Source organism: Diadema setosum, chromosome 1 (assembly GCF_964275005.1).
Source record: "Diadema setosum chromosome 1, eeDiaSeto1, whole genome shotgun sequence".
NCBI classification, from domain to species: Eukaryota; Metazoa; Echinodermata; class Echinoidea; order Diadematoida; family Diadematidae; genus Diadema; species Diadema setosum.
In genome coordinates this window covers 9,546,328-9,565,282 of record NC_092685.1, presented here as the reverse complement: position 1 = coordinate 9,565,282, position 18,955 = coordinate 9,546,328, and the positions used below count along the sequence as shown (strand labels likewise).

Sequence of the window (18,955 nt, the reverse complement as noted above, 5' to 3'; positions counted from 1 at the left end):
TATATCATTAAATGTCAAAGAGGGGTTTGTGTGAGAATTAGTGGGCAAACTTCCTCAAAAAAAGTTTAATGATTTGGGAGAAACATTTGATACAAGTGGGAATATGGTTTGCTCCGTGTAAACCAATTTCAAAGTGGCTAACTTTTCAAAGAATAGCTAACAAATACTAAAAGTACACAAATGCAGTAAGCTTATGATGAATTGCCTAAATGTTATATCTCTGATTCCAGGGATTCTAGTACAATGTGTACTGTTTCCAGTAATATAAATGCTTCTTGTTATGCTTTAGTTAGATATCAAGCATGCTTGTCCACATTTCTGCCTTGTCCCAAATATAAATCAATATAAAGAGTACTACACTTCACAGGGTTAGTTAAATGAACAGCCCTTGCATTCACGGTATGTTGGGGACACAGTCTTGATGAAAATTAGTGCACTATCAGAAATAACCTAAAATATATATGATTATTGTTCTGGTCTTACATTTCAATAGTGATGTTAGTATGGTTCAGCACAACATTGTCATTTTTACCTCATGCTTGACTGCAGTGAAAAAAGTGTTGAAAGCATCTAATAAACAAAATCATACAAATTAAAAGGGATACCATAAAACAATGATAGAAACATAAGAGGTATGTTACAGAACACAAATGACTACATACAAAAGCGTGTGTACCTCTGCACTAGACAATACGTGGAAAAGCATAGAGGCCCGGCTGCACATAGAGTGAAACACAGTATATGGGCAAACATTAGACTGTTAAGAGTAAATATGCAGATAGGGTGTATTTATTTTATGTCCTTCACAAAGACAGCTAGTGAGCTGAATGCTGACAGCAGAAAATGCAGATAAACCACTTCTTTTACCTTCCCTAGCTACTGCATAGCACATCATTAACCGACACATTACAGCCTCCATTTTATTTTTTCTGCCCAATTGTTTGTGCAAGATGCCTGAGCATGTAGTAAAAATCAGCTGCATTCTTCTCACACCAAATCGACTGCATGGAAGCCTATCTAAGCCGGCAAGACAAAATGTATGTGCACTTACTATATTGCGCTTCTGGGAAAGCACTCTTTTGCCCATATCCCATCTTCCCTTCTCTCTAAAATGTCAAAGTTAAGATATAATTTCACAATCTGCTGTCTCGCGCATCCCCATGAAGCAGGCATGCACAAACGCCCTGGCTCACTTGCCTGCAAGTTCTATAGACAATCACAGCTTGTCTCATGTTTACTGAATTTCTTCATCTCTCTCTCTCTCCCTCTCGATGTCTTTCATTGTCTTTTTTTTGCTCGTATCTCCCTCTCTCCTTCACATTTGAGACTCTCCAAACAAAATTTTGTTCATCAGTATGTTTGTTAATATCTGCCTTTCAAATCTCTTCCTTGCTTTATGCATAGTTTCCTTATACATACTCAAGCATAGTTTCAAGCAAACTATGTTCAATATTCTGCTGTTTGATATAACTCGAAGGGTGGTTTTGGTCTTTTTTTTTTTCTTTTCAGTTCTCCTGAATTCTAGTCAGCAGTTCGATCATTTTTACCTATAACTTATTGTCCTTTGTTAATTGATCATCATTAATGATTTCATTTTTCCCCCTTACATCAATGCCTGCACTGATGCACATGTATTCTATATGGTGTTTTTTTTTTTTACTCTATTGCTTTATCTAATTAAGATATCAATTCACTATAACCACAATACCATGCCACATTATCACTTGCGGGGTACTCATAAAGGCTGTCAAATTAAAGTGCCACATTGACACATATACAAAAGCAAATTGTCATGCTATTCACTTCTAGGTCAGTGAGGCTTAATTTAGCACAGTAAGTATCCCCGAGTAGTGAGGGGATTATTCCATCATGTCGTGCCAATGCATTCAATATACTGTACAAGCTAATTAAGCATGGGCCCAAAAGAGATTCATGAAAATGGATAAAACCTGGCAGGTTCCTCTTTCAAAATGAATAAAGAATGTATATATGCTACGGAGAATGCTGGAAACACAGTTTTTGATGACAGCCTGGAAGGTGTGGGATTCAGAATATTATTTTGGTGTCAATGAAAAACTCTGTTCATAGGAATGCATTTGAAATCCATACACAGTACATCATGTGACACACTTCTCTGAGACGCTACGATGCAACAACCGAGCGCGGATGGAAACTAACAAGTAGCCCTTTCCCTATTCCTGACATCTAAAAATAAAGTTGCAACAGTGGCATGCACGAGGGTAGACAGGAGTAAAGGGCACAGACGAGACGAGCGTTGTATATATATGCAATAAAGTCATACACATCTGGATTATGCATCTCAATCTAGTATCAAATGTACACACTCATCAAGAATTCATTTGATTTCTCACATTCTCCTTGCCTTTTATGAGACACGTTCACATTCTTCTTCTCCCATTATTGGTAATGCTTTATCTAATGTTCTCTCTCTTTCTGATTTGCTTCTTTTTTTTTCTTCTTTTATTTTGCAAATGCAAGCGTGTGCAAATGATTATATGAACAGGTACATAATAGTGGGTGAGAAATAGAAGACTCACATGGGGGGAGGGGGAAGAGCGGGGGTGTTAGTTGGTAATCTAGAATGTTTACACGAAATATCCCACAGTTTGCTGATCCACAAGGACTGCAAAGTCTCCTTGTCCAGGTAATCATGCTTTAAAGGTCCAGTTTACCTTTGGGAGCAGTGATTTCAAAAATGTTCAAGATATCACATTTGATGCATATGTGTAGGTATGTTGTATCATAAAACATCCTACCATATTAAATATTTGCAATAAAACCTAAAATATAAGGAGATATCAGGGTTTTTCTCAGTAAACCGTAACTGTATACGGTTTAGTCTGGAAACATTTTTATTATAACTATTGTTCACATTTTGTGTATTTAACAACACTTAACATCGATTATACGGATTCAAATTTTGACAGTGGTTGTTTCTATCCCTAACTCACATTTTAGAACTATTTTAAAGCACTAATGCTTTCATCTGCAAATGGTAAACTATGCCTTTAACACTGGATCATAAACACAGTACGGTATATTACTGATAGACGCCATTTGATTATACAATTACACCTACACACATATGATTTAATAATATACACACAAGCACCATACGGCCGTGAGTCTCCAAAGGCCAACTACTAAGCTGCTGCCATCCCTAGCCCATCAATGTGTAATGACATAGAGAGCCCTAAAAATGCTTCTCAGACTACCAAGGACTAATGTAAGACATTTTACAGCCTCAATTTGGTTCCCATTCTATCTCCTTCTATGTTCTTTGCATTCTGTCCATGGCTGCGACAACCTCCCACAAACACATGCGCTATGATTATTACAGCTTTACTCGATGCTAGTAAGTTCAAGTCACAAGGAATTAGGACAGCTCACTACTTTTCAGTTCAGTGCCCTGTCAGCAAAGAACTGAAATGATTTAATTGTAATATTCCACAGTGTTGCAGAAATTGCTTGATCATTGAAAGATTTCTCTCAGTATGACACCTACTTGCGTCATATTACACAATCTCATTTTTTGTGTGTAAGTCTGCTCAAATGTCGGGGAATAATAAGCAAGAGAAAATAATTAATGCAGATCATTAAAAAGATCCAAAATGTGCAGACCTTTCCGCTGAGAATTTAGGACACATTCTACTCATTGACATTCTATCCTGGATATGTGGCTCATTTCTTGGAAGAGTGGGCAGATGGGAGCTTCATACAGCTGCCCCATTGATATGATATCAAACAGAAGTGACTCTTTTTTCTCCTTTCTTTTCATTGTGAAGTTAAACTTACAAACAACTAAAAGATTACAATTCTTAAATTTCACAAAATATATGTGATGAGCAGAAGCAGATTAATAAAAAACATAAGAAACAAAACTAAACTAACTAAAGGCAATACCTTTTCTACATGTCAGCCACACGTAACAAAACTAACCCTACACACTAAATAAACAAAAGTTGACAATGCTGGTTTACACTTTTTTTTTCTAATATCAGGCCTTGATTCAGCCATACTATTTTTAACTGATCAAATATATTATTCATGAGTTAAAAAAAAAAAAACAATACCAGTTTCTGCCCTCTGGTTAAAAAGATATAAAACAAAAATGCATCTTTACCTGCTTAATTTTGGAAAAGAAATTATTCTATGATTTCCTTATTCTTATTCATTGTCCACTTGATTATTACTATTATTCTAATGTACTGTTATGAAGCTCATTGCTGACTTCACTTCTTCAAATATTCTTGAAACAAAGCCATAACCACCTGATACTCTGGTGGCTGATCTCAAAAAGTCTAATTCCCCTTGGTTGGTTTTAAGTCTCAAACATACATTATGGTTATCCATGGCACATAACAATTAACATACAGGTATTGTCTATAGAATAGTGACATTCAGAAGTACTACTGACAAAAGTGCTAAAATTATTCAATCAACCAATATCATCACACAGACAAGCTTTAGAAAAAGATGTTACACACGGTAAAGATTGTGCAATGTAGGTAAATGTCCAGTATACATGCATACCGATGCAAATACACATGCACACATGCACATTCACATAAACACACATATCAACTCACCATGATACAAGATTTGATTCATTCGTGACAAACTACCTGGTCAGGAATGAATACTGCCCTCTATAGGCATGTGAAGTAGCATTTGACGGAGGGGGGGGGGGGGGAAGCTAGAGAACAGCACATTGCAGCTGGAAAATGCATTGGCACATATCCACCTACCAACCTTTCCCTGCGAAAAGCTCCCATTCCCTGGAAGTAGGACTTCACCTTCCGGCATTTATGCATCGCATAATTGAGGAGAGAATGAAGACCAAAGCAACATGGAGATAGTGACAGTAAGTGTTTTATGACCGTGACTTTGAACACTTTTGTCTTCTCTGGTGAGACATTTATAAATGATAAAACACGAACAACCCACAGACAAACATGATGTCACTTCAGACATTAAAGTGACAGTATGCTGCTTTATACAACATCTAAAAAGAATGTGTCTGTTTGATTGGTTGACTGTCCATCACATGACATTAAGTTTAAAGTACCATCACACACTGTGGCTGTCAGCCGTGCAATTTTGTTTGAGCAAAAATAGACAGCGCATGGTTGACATCACCAATTTCCACTGACTCACATGTTAAACTCACTAATGACTCAAAGTTTTTGTTCCATTGCATGGCTCTGATGTCACAATAAACAATCATTTGCTGCCCACACTCAACAATTACAAGCATGCTTACAAGCACATGCTTTTGTCACTCATTTTTTAAACAACTTCAAATGATCGGATTCGCGTACGTGTGTACACAGCTGACTGTGACTGTGCAGCTACTCATTCGCCTTTCACAGAAAATGGTTTGCCATTTCTGTGCTAAATTGAAGAATCTGTGTGGACCACATCTGTTGACGTCTGAGGTGTTATAATTACTGTATGGTTTTTACTCGTGCAATGGAACAAGATTTCGCACTCGGTGAAAAGATGAGGCGCACTTTTCAACTCAGCTTCGCCTCATTGAATAGAGTGCCTCTATCTTTCACCTCATGCAAAATCTTGTACATCACACTCATGACCATTCACTATTTGTATATTGATACAGTACCAAGAGATGCAGAGAACTGAAAGTATGGTAAAAAGTTACAATGCAATATGTGCAAGGACTGTCAATTTGATACTGCATCAACAATGCAAAAACTTGAAGCACAGTTGGGTAATGATTTCCATCAAGTCATCTTCTGACACAAAGCTGTATATATGTGTACAATCTATGAGAGCATGTTGATGCATATTGTGTGTATCCACATTAAAAGAGAAAAGCACATCTACACTTTTAACATAGATCACAAAATTTCTAGGTTTCACGAACATTCAAGATATAGTGATATCAACAGCAACTGCAAATGCAAATTTCTGTTAAGTGGAGTTTTTCAAGTGAGTAATTTGTCATGTTTCACCAGGTACAATGAATTTTGTGTGTTTTTAATTCAGAGGAATCAATACATCAAATAGTATTACATAAAAAGCAAAAAAAAAATAAAATTGTGTGCTTTTATTTTCAGGCTAGTTTCTTTTCACACAAAATGCAAGAAAATGTCCACTTTTACAGCAATTAAGGTGAAATTGACATTATCTCATAAGTCGCCTGTTGATGTATCTCAATACATATTTGTTGTGAGGAACTGTTGCACAGGAGGTAGGGTAAACATTAAGTTTAGAGGACATATGGAATGAACTCGCTACAGTCTAGGGCATGGCTATTGTTTAAGGATTTTTTTTCTCTTAAGTCTTTCAAAGGTTGGAAAGTTTTTGTCCCTCTGGAGAGGGACTACCCCATTCACACAGAATGGAAGTGGCCAGTTAGGGAAATTGGCAGGCAATGGTCACATGACGATCCGGGAGGAAAATTGGAGGGAAATTTGAAGAGAAAGGGTCATTCTTTCACTGACTGCTGAACGGAGCAAACTCCCTTTCTGAGAACAGGCAGTGTCTCATTCTCATGGTGTACCATTATATATGTTTATTTAATGCCACATTCCTTAACATTTTGGACATTTTCAAATTCTGAGTGCAAACCAGTGGCTGTCTTCACCTTGAAAATAAATGTGACAGCACCATCCCCTCATACACACTCACACACACCCACACACATTCCTTACCTTTTGTCTTTCATTGTGGTATGGAGAGCTGATTATGCTTCAATGTTTCCAACTTCATAGTTCAGTCCATTATTCAATTAACAGTAACCCACTCCTCCTTAACATTGTCACGACTAAGTCATAAAAACATCTCATAGTTGATGTCAAGGATGCAATTTATTCTTTCCTTTACTTCATTTAACAAAAAGAAGTACATGCAACTGATTGACAAATTACCCTACAATAATTTCATTAACTAGGAAAAAAATATGTGTCTGTTAATATAAGAACTATGATAAATCAGCTCTTCATTTTCAAAACTGGAGACTTTGATGTATGTCTTCTTCTTTTTTTCTCATTTTAGGGTACAGTCTTTATATTACACATAGCTGGTATGTGTAATCCTGCATACTATATGTTATGATTCTGGTAATTATTTTTTTTTTTTTGCTTGATTTTATCCAATAAACATTAAAAGGAATAAAAAGGAGAACTGTGAGGTAATGACATAATTTAATCTAATGTGTATGCATCGTTAACCCGTTGAGGACGAGTCCCGAGTATACTCGGGTAAGTGTCTATGGGAAACGCGTGTTGTAGCAAAATCAAACCGTCCTCAACGGGTTAAAACTGTTTCTTCATTTACCAATATACATGCCAGCATTACTGGAAAACCATCGGCGACGACTTTAACAGCCATTACTTTGTATTATTCTTTCCAAATGATAACAGTACAAACAAATATCACACAATGACAGAGACATATATAGACAAATATGAATTACAGTAATACAAACATCCTAGTGCAAAGTCCTATGACTGCATCAACTTCAATGGGCATGGTGGTTTTGCAAGTTGACTCAGTAATGAAATAAAATCCACTGTTTTATTGTATTTCTCACAATTAGCATGTCCTTCTTTTTTTTTGCTTTGCCATTGATAAAACCATGCATCAGTAATTACTGGTGCATGAAAATTTTCATTAATACCCCCTTCCACAGAGATTTTTTTTCATCGGTCACTCATCAGAAGCAAAGTTTGTTGCTTACAGACACCCACAGAAGTGTATCGGATCACAGTACGATGCATCCAACTTGGTTGGTTGACTATCAGGTGAGTATCAGATATGTCACGCTTGATCTTCATTGGACGATCGTGCCTCATCGGATCACCATCCGACATGTCTGACACTGACCTGATAATGAACCAACACAAGTCGGATTCATCGGACTGCGATCTGATACACTTCGATGGGTGGCCGGAAGCAATAAACTTTGCTTCCGATGAGTGACAGATGAGAGAAAATCTTGCCAAGTGTGCCAACCCGCTCTATGCCAGTAGAGTAAGCCATCTCTTGCTAAGTGCGTAAATGCTTGCGAAGTGCGCAAACTCTTTGTTACAAGTAAGCGCAACAACATGTTTACTGCATCCATCGCCAGTGATCAAGTGTACTGCCAGTAAAAATTGTTGTTATGACTCTCAACCAATGAGATGGCAGGATTCTCTATATCCGTTCTATAATCCTATATGATAAGCCAACCACAGCCCAGTGCATGCAAGAGCCAGTATCAATGCAACCATGCAGTTGCACATCAGTTCTTGTAGAGAGCAAGGTAAAAATGATTATCGACCTCATACGTTGGATATATTTGTCGGATGCAAACCACTCAAAGTTCATCTCACATGACTCCTTATGCTCAGCAAACAGCAAATATATACATATATATATATATATATATATATATATATATACATATACATATATATATATATATATATTTATATATTTAAATATATCAACGAAGTATCATGGAATTTAAAGACTATCATCACTTCTAATCTTTCTATACTTAACCTTAATGAAAAATCATATCTTACATAAGGAACACACTGAAATATGTCACAGCTAATAACAGCGATCACTAATTGTATACTTTACACACAAAACAAACTTCCAGTTCACCATCCACTATCACACATCCAAGCACTATGAGAAATTATGAAAATCAAAGCAATGCTTTTTCAAACACTACATCATCAAATACTAGCAATTAGATTTCCATTTCTTTTGGAATAGACTACTGAATAATACTCATGAAAACAACCATCCTCATTAAACAAGATACTTCTTTGACAGTTTAAGACCAAGGGATTTGAACTAGAACTAAAAGCAGGAAAGATCTCCACACAATGGAAAGAAATGTAAAGAGCGTTTTCTTTACTTACAGGTATCGAGAAGTCCTCTGCCAAGTACTTCAAAATGGCTGCCTGCTTGGCGAGTACATTAGTTCTCTCCACAAGATTTCCACCAACTCTGCCGTCAAACTCCTTACGGACTAGGGATGCAACAGAGTCCAGGATGATGAGTCGAATGCCCTTGTCTATCAGATCCTCTTCTAAGTCTTCAAGTCTGAGGGTTTAAACAGTGTGGGATTTATTTGACTTCATCTCACTGTTATCATTCATTGTACTAAAACAAATATGATGATGACGATTATACACATCATTTGTATAGCGTCATACACCTGTTGCAGAAACATTCAAAGGCACCGACTCCTGATGAACATATGAAAATTGGGCCCTAAGCTGCCAAAGGAGGGCATGGTGCACATATCTGAACAAATTGAAATCCTACCACCCTCAGGAAGCTACCTGCCAAGATTGTTAAAAATATGACCATGTGTTTTAATGAAGATGAACATGAGAAAATTGGGCCACAATTTTTTTTTTTTTCTTGGGGGGGCACCAAAACATCTGCCAAGAACAAACTTGAAACTACAGAAACCAAATCTCCTTACTTATTAACTTAGCTTTACCACTTGTGGCTCTAGAGAAGAAGATTATTTTTTTTTTAATCCCTTAATTTGGGAACTTTGTGCTCTCTTCCCCCCCCCCCCCCTCCCCCTTCCCTGGGAAGTTGTGATCCTATCACCCTGGGGATACTACCTGCCAAGTGTGGTGAGAATTTGTCATGGGGTTTGTACGAAGAAGCTGAAAATGTAAAAATTATGTATTATGTATGATGCATGACACACGAAACGCGATGAATGATTGCAGTAGTTCATTGAGCCTTTGGCTCAGGTAAGCAAGACAGGGGTGAAATTATGGGTTAAGGATGTAAGCACATGTTCTGGCTTTAAAATGCAAGGCAGAGGAACGCCGTACTCACACAGTGCCCAAGTAGGCAACAAGTATCCTAGAATACCCTGAGCTTTATTACGAAAAGGTGAAATTTTAACCTTCAGAGGTTGAGTGCAAGGTGTAAATATACTTGAGACTGTGCCTTGCCTTCCAAACACTAAATGAAAGATTATGCATTCTGTCTGCATCCCAAGGGCATCTGGTGTGCTATGTAAATGTTCGCCGATCATCAGGGTATTTTCTGCATGCACTGGGTGACATACAGTTGCAACAAGTTCTTACAAATATTGGGGGAAAAAAATAATGATTTGCTCTGCATTTGTCAGTCATTTGTGCTTTTTTTTTTATGTGACTCACTATCAATTTGCCGTTCGTGAATAACTTCCTTCTTACCTGTTCAATAAATCTGAGCAAGTTGACTCCAATGATACATGCACTCTGTTGATTAGGTCCATGAGGCGATCATCAGAAGAAAATTGATCAGGAAATCGACACTGCGCAATCTCTACCAATCTATGAAATGTGAAACAGAGAGAAACTGAGAAAATTCAAGATATGACTCATTTGGCATGTATACAGAACTGCACAAAAATTATAGGAAAACATATCATAAGCAAAAATTTTAAATGATATTTTGCTACAATATCACCAATATTTGAATTATGTAACAATGCCTTTAATCTTTATTTACCCATTGGGGAAAAGTCCAGTGGTTTACAATGGTGATGAAAAGATGATTACAATTGTCTTACTTTTGTTGCAGTATAAAAAACTGGAGTAAACTGTGAGCCAAATTCTCTTGTCTCAGGAGTAGATGTGTACAATAGAATAATGAAAAGATGATAATAACTGTCTTATTTTTGTTGCAGTATATTCATATCTACTGGAGTAAACTGTGAAGCAAATTCTCTTGTCTCAGGAGTCCATGTATACAATAGAATTTTCAACAAATGATCTATATGTAAAGCTGTATCAGCTTATATGTTATATTTTAATCTGACTGAAGTGACTGCCAGGAGCTCAACAAGGACATTTACATCCAGCCAAACATGACAGAGCCAGCAGCATCATGGTTTGTGTTTCTTCATCATGATAAGCTTCACAGACTCTTGTCTGAAAGTTTTCCCTTCAGATGGAATGTGCTCTCACAACTACCTCCCCTCTATGTGCAATACATTGATTAAACACATCAACACAACCTTCATGTATGGAAAGGTTATTAACCCGTTGAGGACAAGTCCCGAGTATACTCAGGCAGGTGTCTATGGGAAATGCATGTTGTAGCAAAATCAGACTGTCCTCAACAGGATAAAAGAACCAAGTTCACGGGAGATGTTAAACTTAACATACACCTCAGTTTTAAAAAAAACAACAACAACAACAACAACAACAAAAACCAATGAAATTCAAAGTGTCGGGAAGGGGGTGCAAGCATTGAGTAAATCTGAGGAATATATCCACAATTACTTTGACAGTAATCAGTCTGGCTGAACAGTTACATTTATACAAAGTAACATTCTCCTTTCATAAATTCAAGAGCAAGACATAAGGAGTAAAAACCCTGTTTTGCAAGCTCTCCCTATTTTTACCAAACTTTGTCTGAAAATGACATTTGCTATGAAAACACTTGTGCATCTAGTTTTACTTTTAATTATTCACACTTTCAGTTAATGATGCCTTACCCTTCATCATTTCCTGTTATTTTTCTTTGCATTTCCTTACACTCCTTTCTCACGTAACAGTTAACATTATCTGGCGCACGGTACATGGGCACTGTGAATCAGATATTTGTAATACATGTACCAGATATATCTGTCACGTAAAGCTCAGTTTCATTCTAAAACCTTCTCAATGTCTTGAAAACAAGGACTGCTTCCTTGACCCGCATGAAAGGTGTGCTGTTGACACACTTTTAATTCTTGAATAACGAGTTCTTTCTTCTTTTTTTCTTGTTTCATTCCAAGATGGTATTACAGTAACATGACACATAGGAACAGCAGTCAGAGCTGGGCAAGAACCTGAACATGTCTAAAAAATTCCACCTTTCACAGAACACATGAGAACTGAATCAAGCATGAAAACTAGCCTAATGAATGGTGTGGATTTTTTTTTTTTTTGATAGTTGCATTTCTTTCTTTTTTTCTATGTAACATTTCTTACTTACAAAAGTATGGAAAACATTTTTAATACATACAAATACATTCAAATATTTTTGATACATACATACATACATACAAGTATGGAAAGAAAAGGTTACAATTACAATGCTAACACAAACTTGTAACACACAAACAAACATACACTAAAAACAAAGTCTAGTGAGGCTTGCTCAACATCACTTTACATCATGCCAAAATTAAACTTTTGTAAACTTTGTACATGAACTACAGCAGATTGTCAGAGTAAAGACATTACATGGAAAATGAAACAGATCTGAAATATATGTCGAGATTAACCTCTGAATACACCAATTTTGACAGTGAAAAGTTTATTCATAATGTATGATCACAAAGCACAAGGGGTCCCTACAAAGAAAAGAAAGATAGAACGAGAAAATTCAACATGGACATCTATTACACTTTAAGCAGATACAGACACTTTAAGCAGACATACTCAGCAAAAAAAAAGAAGAAAGTAAACACTTTTTCAAGTTTATATTTCCCATAGAAAGTTTGGCTAAAATTTAATGTATTATAATATACCATATTGAAGGTAATCTAATTGGCTATCGGCCTGGTAGGTCAATAAAAAGGGAGACTGTACACATGAGTGAACACCTTCCTTTTTTTCCTTCTTTTTCCAATGCACAAAAGCAAAAATTACACAAAAGAACAAGTTGTCATCCATGCGTAAGTGTTCTTCCATATAACAATGAGAACAAAAAACAAATGTAACAAAATTAAATACATGTATTAAGTTGCAAAAATAAATCTTTGATCTCTATAATATCTTTGAAGCCCAAAATATCAGTACAGGCCAAAAAGAAAGAAAAATGAAGAATCTTGGGTCAAATCCAGATTCAAATGAAATAAAAGGAGAAGCAATACTAATAAAAATGGTAGAAATTTCAACTTGTTTTCAAATTATAAAAATTGTAAATAATATTTGGTTCTTAAATATATCTCATGAATCCTTAAATTATTAAGTAAAAAGAGTGAAATAAAGAAATTATGTTTATTTAATCATCTTTATGCCATTACTCCCTATGTTGTTTGAAGTTTAAAATGAAAACATAGTTTTGGTAAGAGTTTGAGAACCCATCTGACACTATTTCATATTTGCTTGTAATATATCGAAAGAGTCTACCAAGAAACTTACCTGTCTGACGTGATTTGCCGGGATGATGAGTTGTTTCGGAGTATTTTGAGATCAAAAGTAAAAGTCAGTATACCGACTTTTATTCCAGAAGGATCCAGGTTAACTCGGTCTCGGGGACAACTCAGCCCTATTTCCGACAATCTATACCCAGTTCGTGATCGCCATATTCTATACATAGGTGTTTGATAGGCGCACATTAATTCTGCATGCGCGCCAAAGAAATTCTTTGATGCGCGTGCTGTTTCAACTCGGCCAATAACTGCGACCAGCCAGAACAAGAAGCGCTCCCATAGTACAACAATGTATAATCCAGAGGGACAACTCGGCCTCATTTTGATGGCGGGGCCGAGTTGTCCGAGTTAGCCTGACCCCAATCGGGGAAGTTCTGAGATGCAAACATTTTTGGTGAATATTTCGCATTTTCGTCGTTACCCAACGAATATCTTGCCATCACAGAGTTATTCCACACATTTCTTAGGCATACGTGTACATTTTTGGGCGAAATTTGACAATTTTGCAGGCTTACCAGAACTATGTTTTGGCTTTAAGCTGACAGAAATATCTTATTTTCCCCCTTTAGTTTCCCACTTTGTTTTTTGTTTGATGTTTTAAAGAGATAAAGAGAATGAAAACTTGTGTTTGCTATTTCATTTCATGTCTCTCATTGTGTCAAACTTTTTGGGTTTTTTTAACATCATTATCATAAAGGGCTTTGCCAAATGAAAGACATGTCAAATTTTGCAATTTTTACTTTTGTGCCTTGGAGGGCATAAATTAATGTGTTCACTCATGTGTAAAGTTTCCCTTTGTATTAACCTACTAGCTTGATGGCCAATTAAATTACCTTCAATATGGTATATAATACACTGTTTTTCATCAAAATCTTCTATGAGAAATATGAACTCGAAAAAGTGTTTACTTTCTTTCCTTGTTGAGTGTAGATTATCACAACCTCCCCCCCCCCCAAAAAAAAAAAAGACAGCTTTTTCACTGAACATGTTTACACAATCAAAAATATTGGAGGAAGTTCACACTCCATCCATCAACCTTACCTTTTCCCCTTGATTACCCTTTGCAGTGAACTTCTCCTGGTTTTTGTACTCATTTTCATATTGAATCTATCTTGGTGACCACAATTTTGTAAGTTTACAGCTACTAAAGTGCCATGCTGGTGAATGTCGGCGGTGGCTAAACGAATGGACGTCTTCTAATAGCTATTCCACTCAGCTTGATAAGGCAATTAACTCTTTTTTTTTTCACTAGTTTGTTCTACTTTCAAACATATTTTCACAGACTTCAAGCTGGGCTGTGCTCCTGATAGAATGTTCAAGGCTTTCACGAGACATTCAGATCATGAAATATTGCCCGGAGTGACATTATCACATGGCCGAAGTCACACAGCCACATCCCCCAGAAAACACTATCAGACATCCCCGCTGCATAAGAAGAGTTGTGTTACATGACTAGTCTACTCCAAGACATCAGTTACTTGGGTGGTCCATATATCTTGTCATATTCATGACATCTCTTTCTCTCTCTAGTGTTGATTTTTTCTTTCTTTTTTTTTTCTTTGGATAGGAGAGATGAAGGTAAAACTAGCATCTCATACGCCAAAAATTTGCACTGCAAATCATGCTATTCTACTTTGCGAATTCTTTGTGTCTGTCTGCCTGTCTCTGTCTGCGTCTGTGTCTGTGTCTGTGTCTGTGTCTGTGTGTAGGGGGTGTGCTTTGTTGTTTTGTGTTAAAGTACGATATAATTCACATGGAAAATGTTGGTAGCAATGGTTCGATTATTACAAGACAAGAGTATTGAGAAATAAACAACAACATATCTTTTGATTGAACTAAAAAAAAAACTGCAATATACGCGTTTCAACTGACGCACCATCAAAATATGTGTATGAATTCATGACTCCTGTTCAGTTTAGTTTACATAATTCTTTCTAAAATTAGTACACAAGCATGAAATATCAGGAGCATTCTGAGTAATTACAACAACAACAAAAAAATGTTGCAATCACACTTAAATACATGTTTTGGACTCAGAAATACAAAGTTCCAATTACAGAAACTTAACTGCAAATATTTTCATGTCTAAGCTAAAACAGAAATATCTAATATCAGTGAACTACAAAGGAAAATCAAACTTGTCTTCTACATCTCATTAAATGGTAAAAACTTCCTCATATTGCAAATATTTTATCTACAGAATATACAAATTTTCCATCTACTTCAAATGCAAACAGGTGTGGCTTCAATCATCTTGTTGCTTTTTCCCACCACTGGTACAAAAAATTGAATTTAAAATGATCGCAACTAGGTCTACACACACATAAACATACACATATACCTCGACAATTATACTTGCCCCAAAAGCTCTCCTTTTCTACTTTTCTATCTCTCTATCTCTCTACATGCATACACACACACATACACACACACGCACACACACACACACACACACACAAATATATATATATATATATTTCTATCAATTCATCTACTAGTATCTGTATATATTTCTATCTCCCTGTCTCCCTGCATGTTTTGACATATTGCCTACATTGGAGCATTCCTGCACAGCATCACTGTTGGGTAATAAGGTCATTGTAAACATGAGTGTGCATACAGTTGCCTCTTCTCCGGCAAAGTGAGACACTATCACGTCCTTGCGACAAATTAAGCCAGCTGCCAATGAAAATGCACCGATGTCATTTTGCAACTGTGCAGGGAGTACATCTCTCAGACATTAAACGGATGATGGAAGCTATGGCAAAGTTTTTCTGAGGAAAGATGTCCCACTACTGGACATGGGACACAGCTGTCTTGGGGCCCTAAAGAGCAATACACACAGTGATAGGAATTAGCACACAGACCTACGCCAGTATCATATTATTCAGAGTAAATGAACAACAACAACAACAACAACAACAACAACAACAAAAAACACATTGTGGTTTATGCCCCACTTTTATACCACCTGGATTAAATATATGCTTCACAATGAACACTGCCTATGGGTTGGCTGACAACTCACATGTTCTTTTGTATTGATTTGAGTCACGGAGTAAAAACATTTCAGGCTGACCTGTGGCCACGCTATGTGACCTTTTCTGTCTTGTAACAAAATCAAGAGCTTAAGTTTTACTAATCAAGAGAGTAAGAGAATCTTTTATAATTTTGTTAAATTGCTGTTTACTGGGAGGGGATTGTCTTTTTTTTTCTATTTGTTATTTTCCTTTAAAAAAAAAACTTAATAAACACAGGATTAATGGTGTAGTAGGTTTGACAACAGAAACAAGATACAGTCAGATGATCTGAAACAGGACTTTAACTTTGTGTGCAATCAACAGCATTAATGCCCATCTGCATCTCCACTGACAGTATATTTTGCAGTATAATGATGGGACTACCTTGATCATCCCCCCTGGGTTGTTGGTAATGCATCCTTACATCTCAGAGGCACAGCCTCACGGCTGGAAGGCAGATGTCCTGGAATGTCAAGATTCCCCCGCCTTTCTCTCACCCCCTCTGTTATTCCAGGCAAGCAATTGAGGCAGAGGGAGGAGGAGGAGGGGAAGGGAGGGGAGGGGAGGGAGGGAGGAGGGAAGAGGGGTGTAACAAGCAGGGTGCCACAAAGCAGAACAGGTGAAGAATGATGTCTATGTAGGTGGGGGGTTTGGATATAAGGGGGGGGGGGGGGAGTCAACCTGATGCCTAAAATGGAGGGGAGGAATGGTGTCAGTAAGGGAAGGAGGGGGGAACTTATAGGGATTGCTTTATTCATATATGATGCTAGTGACATCAGACATCTACATTTAAATGAGAGTGCTTAATCCACTCTAAGTCATTTCAGAATGATACTGTGGAACTCTCCCCTTTCATTGCCGAAACAATGGTTGAAACACATGTATCTTGGCCTCTATCATACCTTACCCGTTGAGGACCGACTGATTATGCTACAACACACACTTCCCATAAACACCTGCCTGAGTATACTTGGGACTCGTCCTCAACGGGTTAAGCAGCTACCTATTAAATGATGCACCCACCTTTCTGCACTGAATGCTGACTCTGTGTCTATGTACATGACAGCACCATTGAGCCCTCCAAGAGTTTGAGGCAGAGTGGCAAGGACACTCAGCATCAGACAGAACTGGGTCTTACCACAGCCTGGTGGACCGGCAATCTAGGACAGAGGATCAAAGAGTTTTGACTTTTTGAGTCTCAAGTGCTGGACAAACCGTACTGATAACGAATAAAGAACAGTGATAATTGAACAGTTCTTTTGACCTTTCACCCCAATCATCTAATACAAGTCATAATTGTCTAGTTGTTCCCCTTTGCAATTCGATCACTATAAAACATTGCTATCAAAGCTTACAACAAGAAATTTGACATTTCATTTCAAAGTATCGTGATCTCCAACCTTGCCCTTTGACCTTTATCATTTCGCAAATACAGAGGAACCTCATTATAAATGTGACCGTGCATCACAAAATGAACAAAAAGTCGCACACACTGATTTTGTGCAAGGACTGAAAATAGGTGAAATGGGTCAACCTAACCGATCTTGACTTTTTCACTTTTTCTGAAAGAGCAAGTCTTCTTCTACATGATGCCAAAATTTGGGATCATAAAATGGCCAGGAAAGTGTGTTTTTTAGCAGTTTATCTTGAACATTTTTGGTAGAATAGCATGATTAGGTGTGTCTTTAGCTTCCCCTTTTCATTTCCTAAAAACCTTGTACACACTCTTCACTTTCAACTCTAATAACTTTTGAAAGGATGATGCTACTGTTTTTGAAAGTTGGCATTAATTATGGACAGAATGTGTTAATAAGGCATGCTAAATTTCACTTTAATCTAATAATCCCTTCATTGTTGTTACTCTGGTGGTTTACATCCTGTTTTTGTCCCATTCATCGCACAGCCAGCACAGCTTGGTAAAGATTTAGCGCTTGAATAGACACTGTACTTCAGAGCCTCTTTTCTCAGTTCACACTTTTCCCGAGTGTGTGCTTTCTTTCCAATATCTAGATAGGTTAGGAGAGTCCATTTGATTTGAGTTATACATCATTTTAAAGCTTAAAGTCTGCTCTTTCAGAATATGCTCTTAACTAAAATTTCATGTCTGGCGACTTTCTGTTTGTTTGTGATGCAGGGTCACATATATCATGAGCTGCTTGGGACCACTGGAATTTCGTTACATCAGGAATCTTGTTTTATCAAGAATAAAGATAAAAGAATATGAAAGGAATGGGATCTGCAAAACACCTTGTTATATCAGGCATCTTGCTTTATCTGACATTGTTATAGCGAGGTTCTACTGTACAACTGTCTAACATAATTTTTCATACATCGTACATTCACATTGCCCAAAGTTCCAGTGTTGTATCGGTGTTAAACTGCAGTTGCACCGGGACGGATGGTAATGTGAAGGCGCACACTCCATCACAGACTACAATGGTGTGGTGCATCATGGTACAGTCCTGTAATATTCTGTTACTAGGGTGCGTCCCATTGCAACATCGGTGTTGCACCATGACAGATGGCGGTGTGAATGCTTCCCGGTTCGACTCCGTTGCAAAAAGTTCAAAAGGTCATTCACGCTACTTTTAACAGTCTTGAGGGGGCTGGTCATTTTTCTAGGAAAGGCATTTTTAATATATTGGAACATATAGCTAACAATGTAAAATTAGTTCTCTGAAACTAATAAAAAAAAAATATTCATGTTTTACAAGAAAAGTTTGGTTATTCATATTAACGAACAAGTTCACCTTCATAGACATGTGGGTTGAGTGAATGCAGCAATATT

The 18,955-nt window shown here is 37.1% G+C and overlaps 1 protein-coding gene across 1 annotated transcript in view; it reads right to left on the bottom strand.

Moving 5' to 3' along the window:
- The window catches only part of LOC140226670 (DNA repair protein RAD51 homolog 2-like), a 202,779-nt gene that overhangs the window by 178,602 nt on the left and 5,222 nt on the right, over positions 1–18,955 (bottom strand). The window contains exons 5-7 of the mRNA XM_072307112.1: positions 17,191–17,327; positions 10,212–10,331; positions 8,904–9,087 (exon numbers count right to left, since the gene is read on the bottom strand). Of these exons, the coding sequence (XP_072163213.1) occupies positions 8,904–9,087; positions 10,212–10,331; positions 17,191–17,327 (441 nt within the window). The remainder of the gene's footprint in view (positions 1–8,903; positions 9,088–10,211; positions 10,332–17,190; positions 17,328–18,955) is intronic.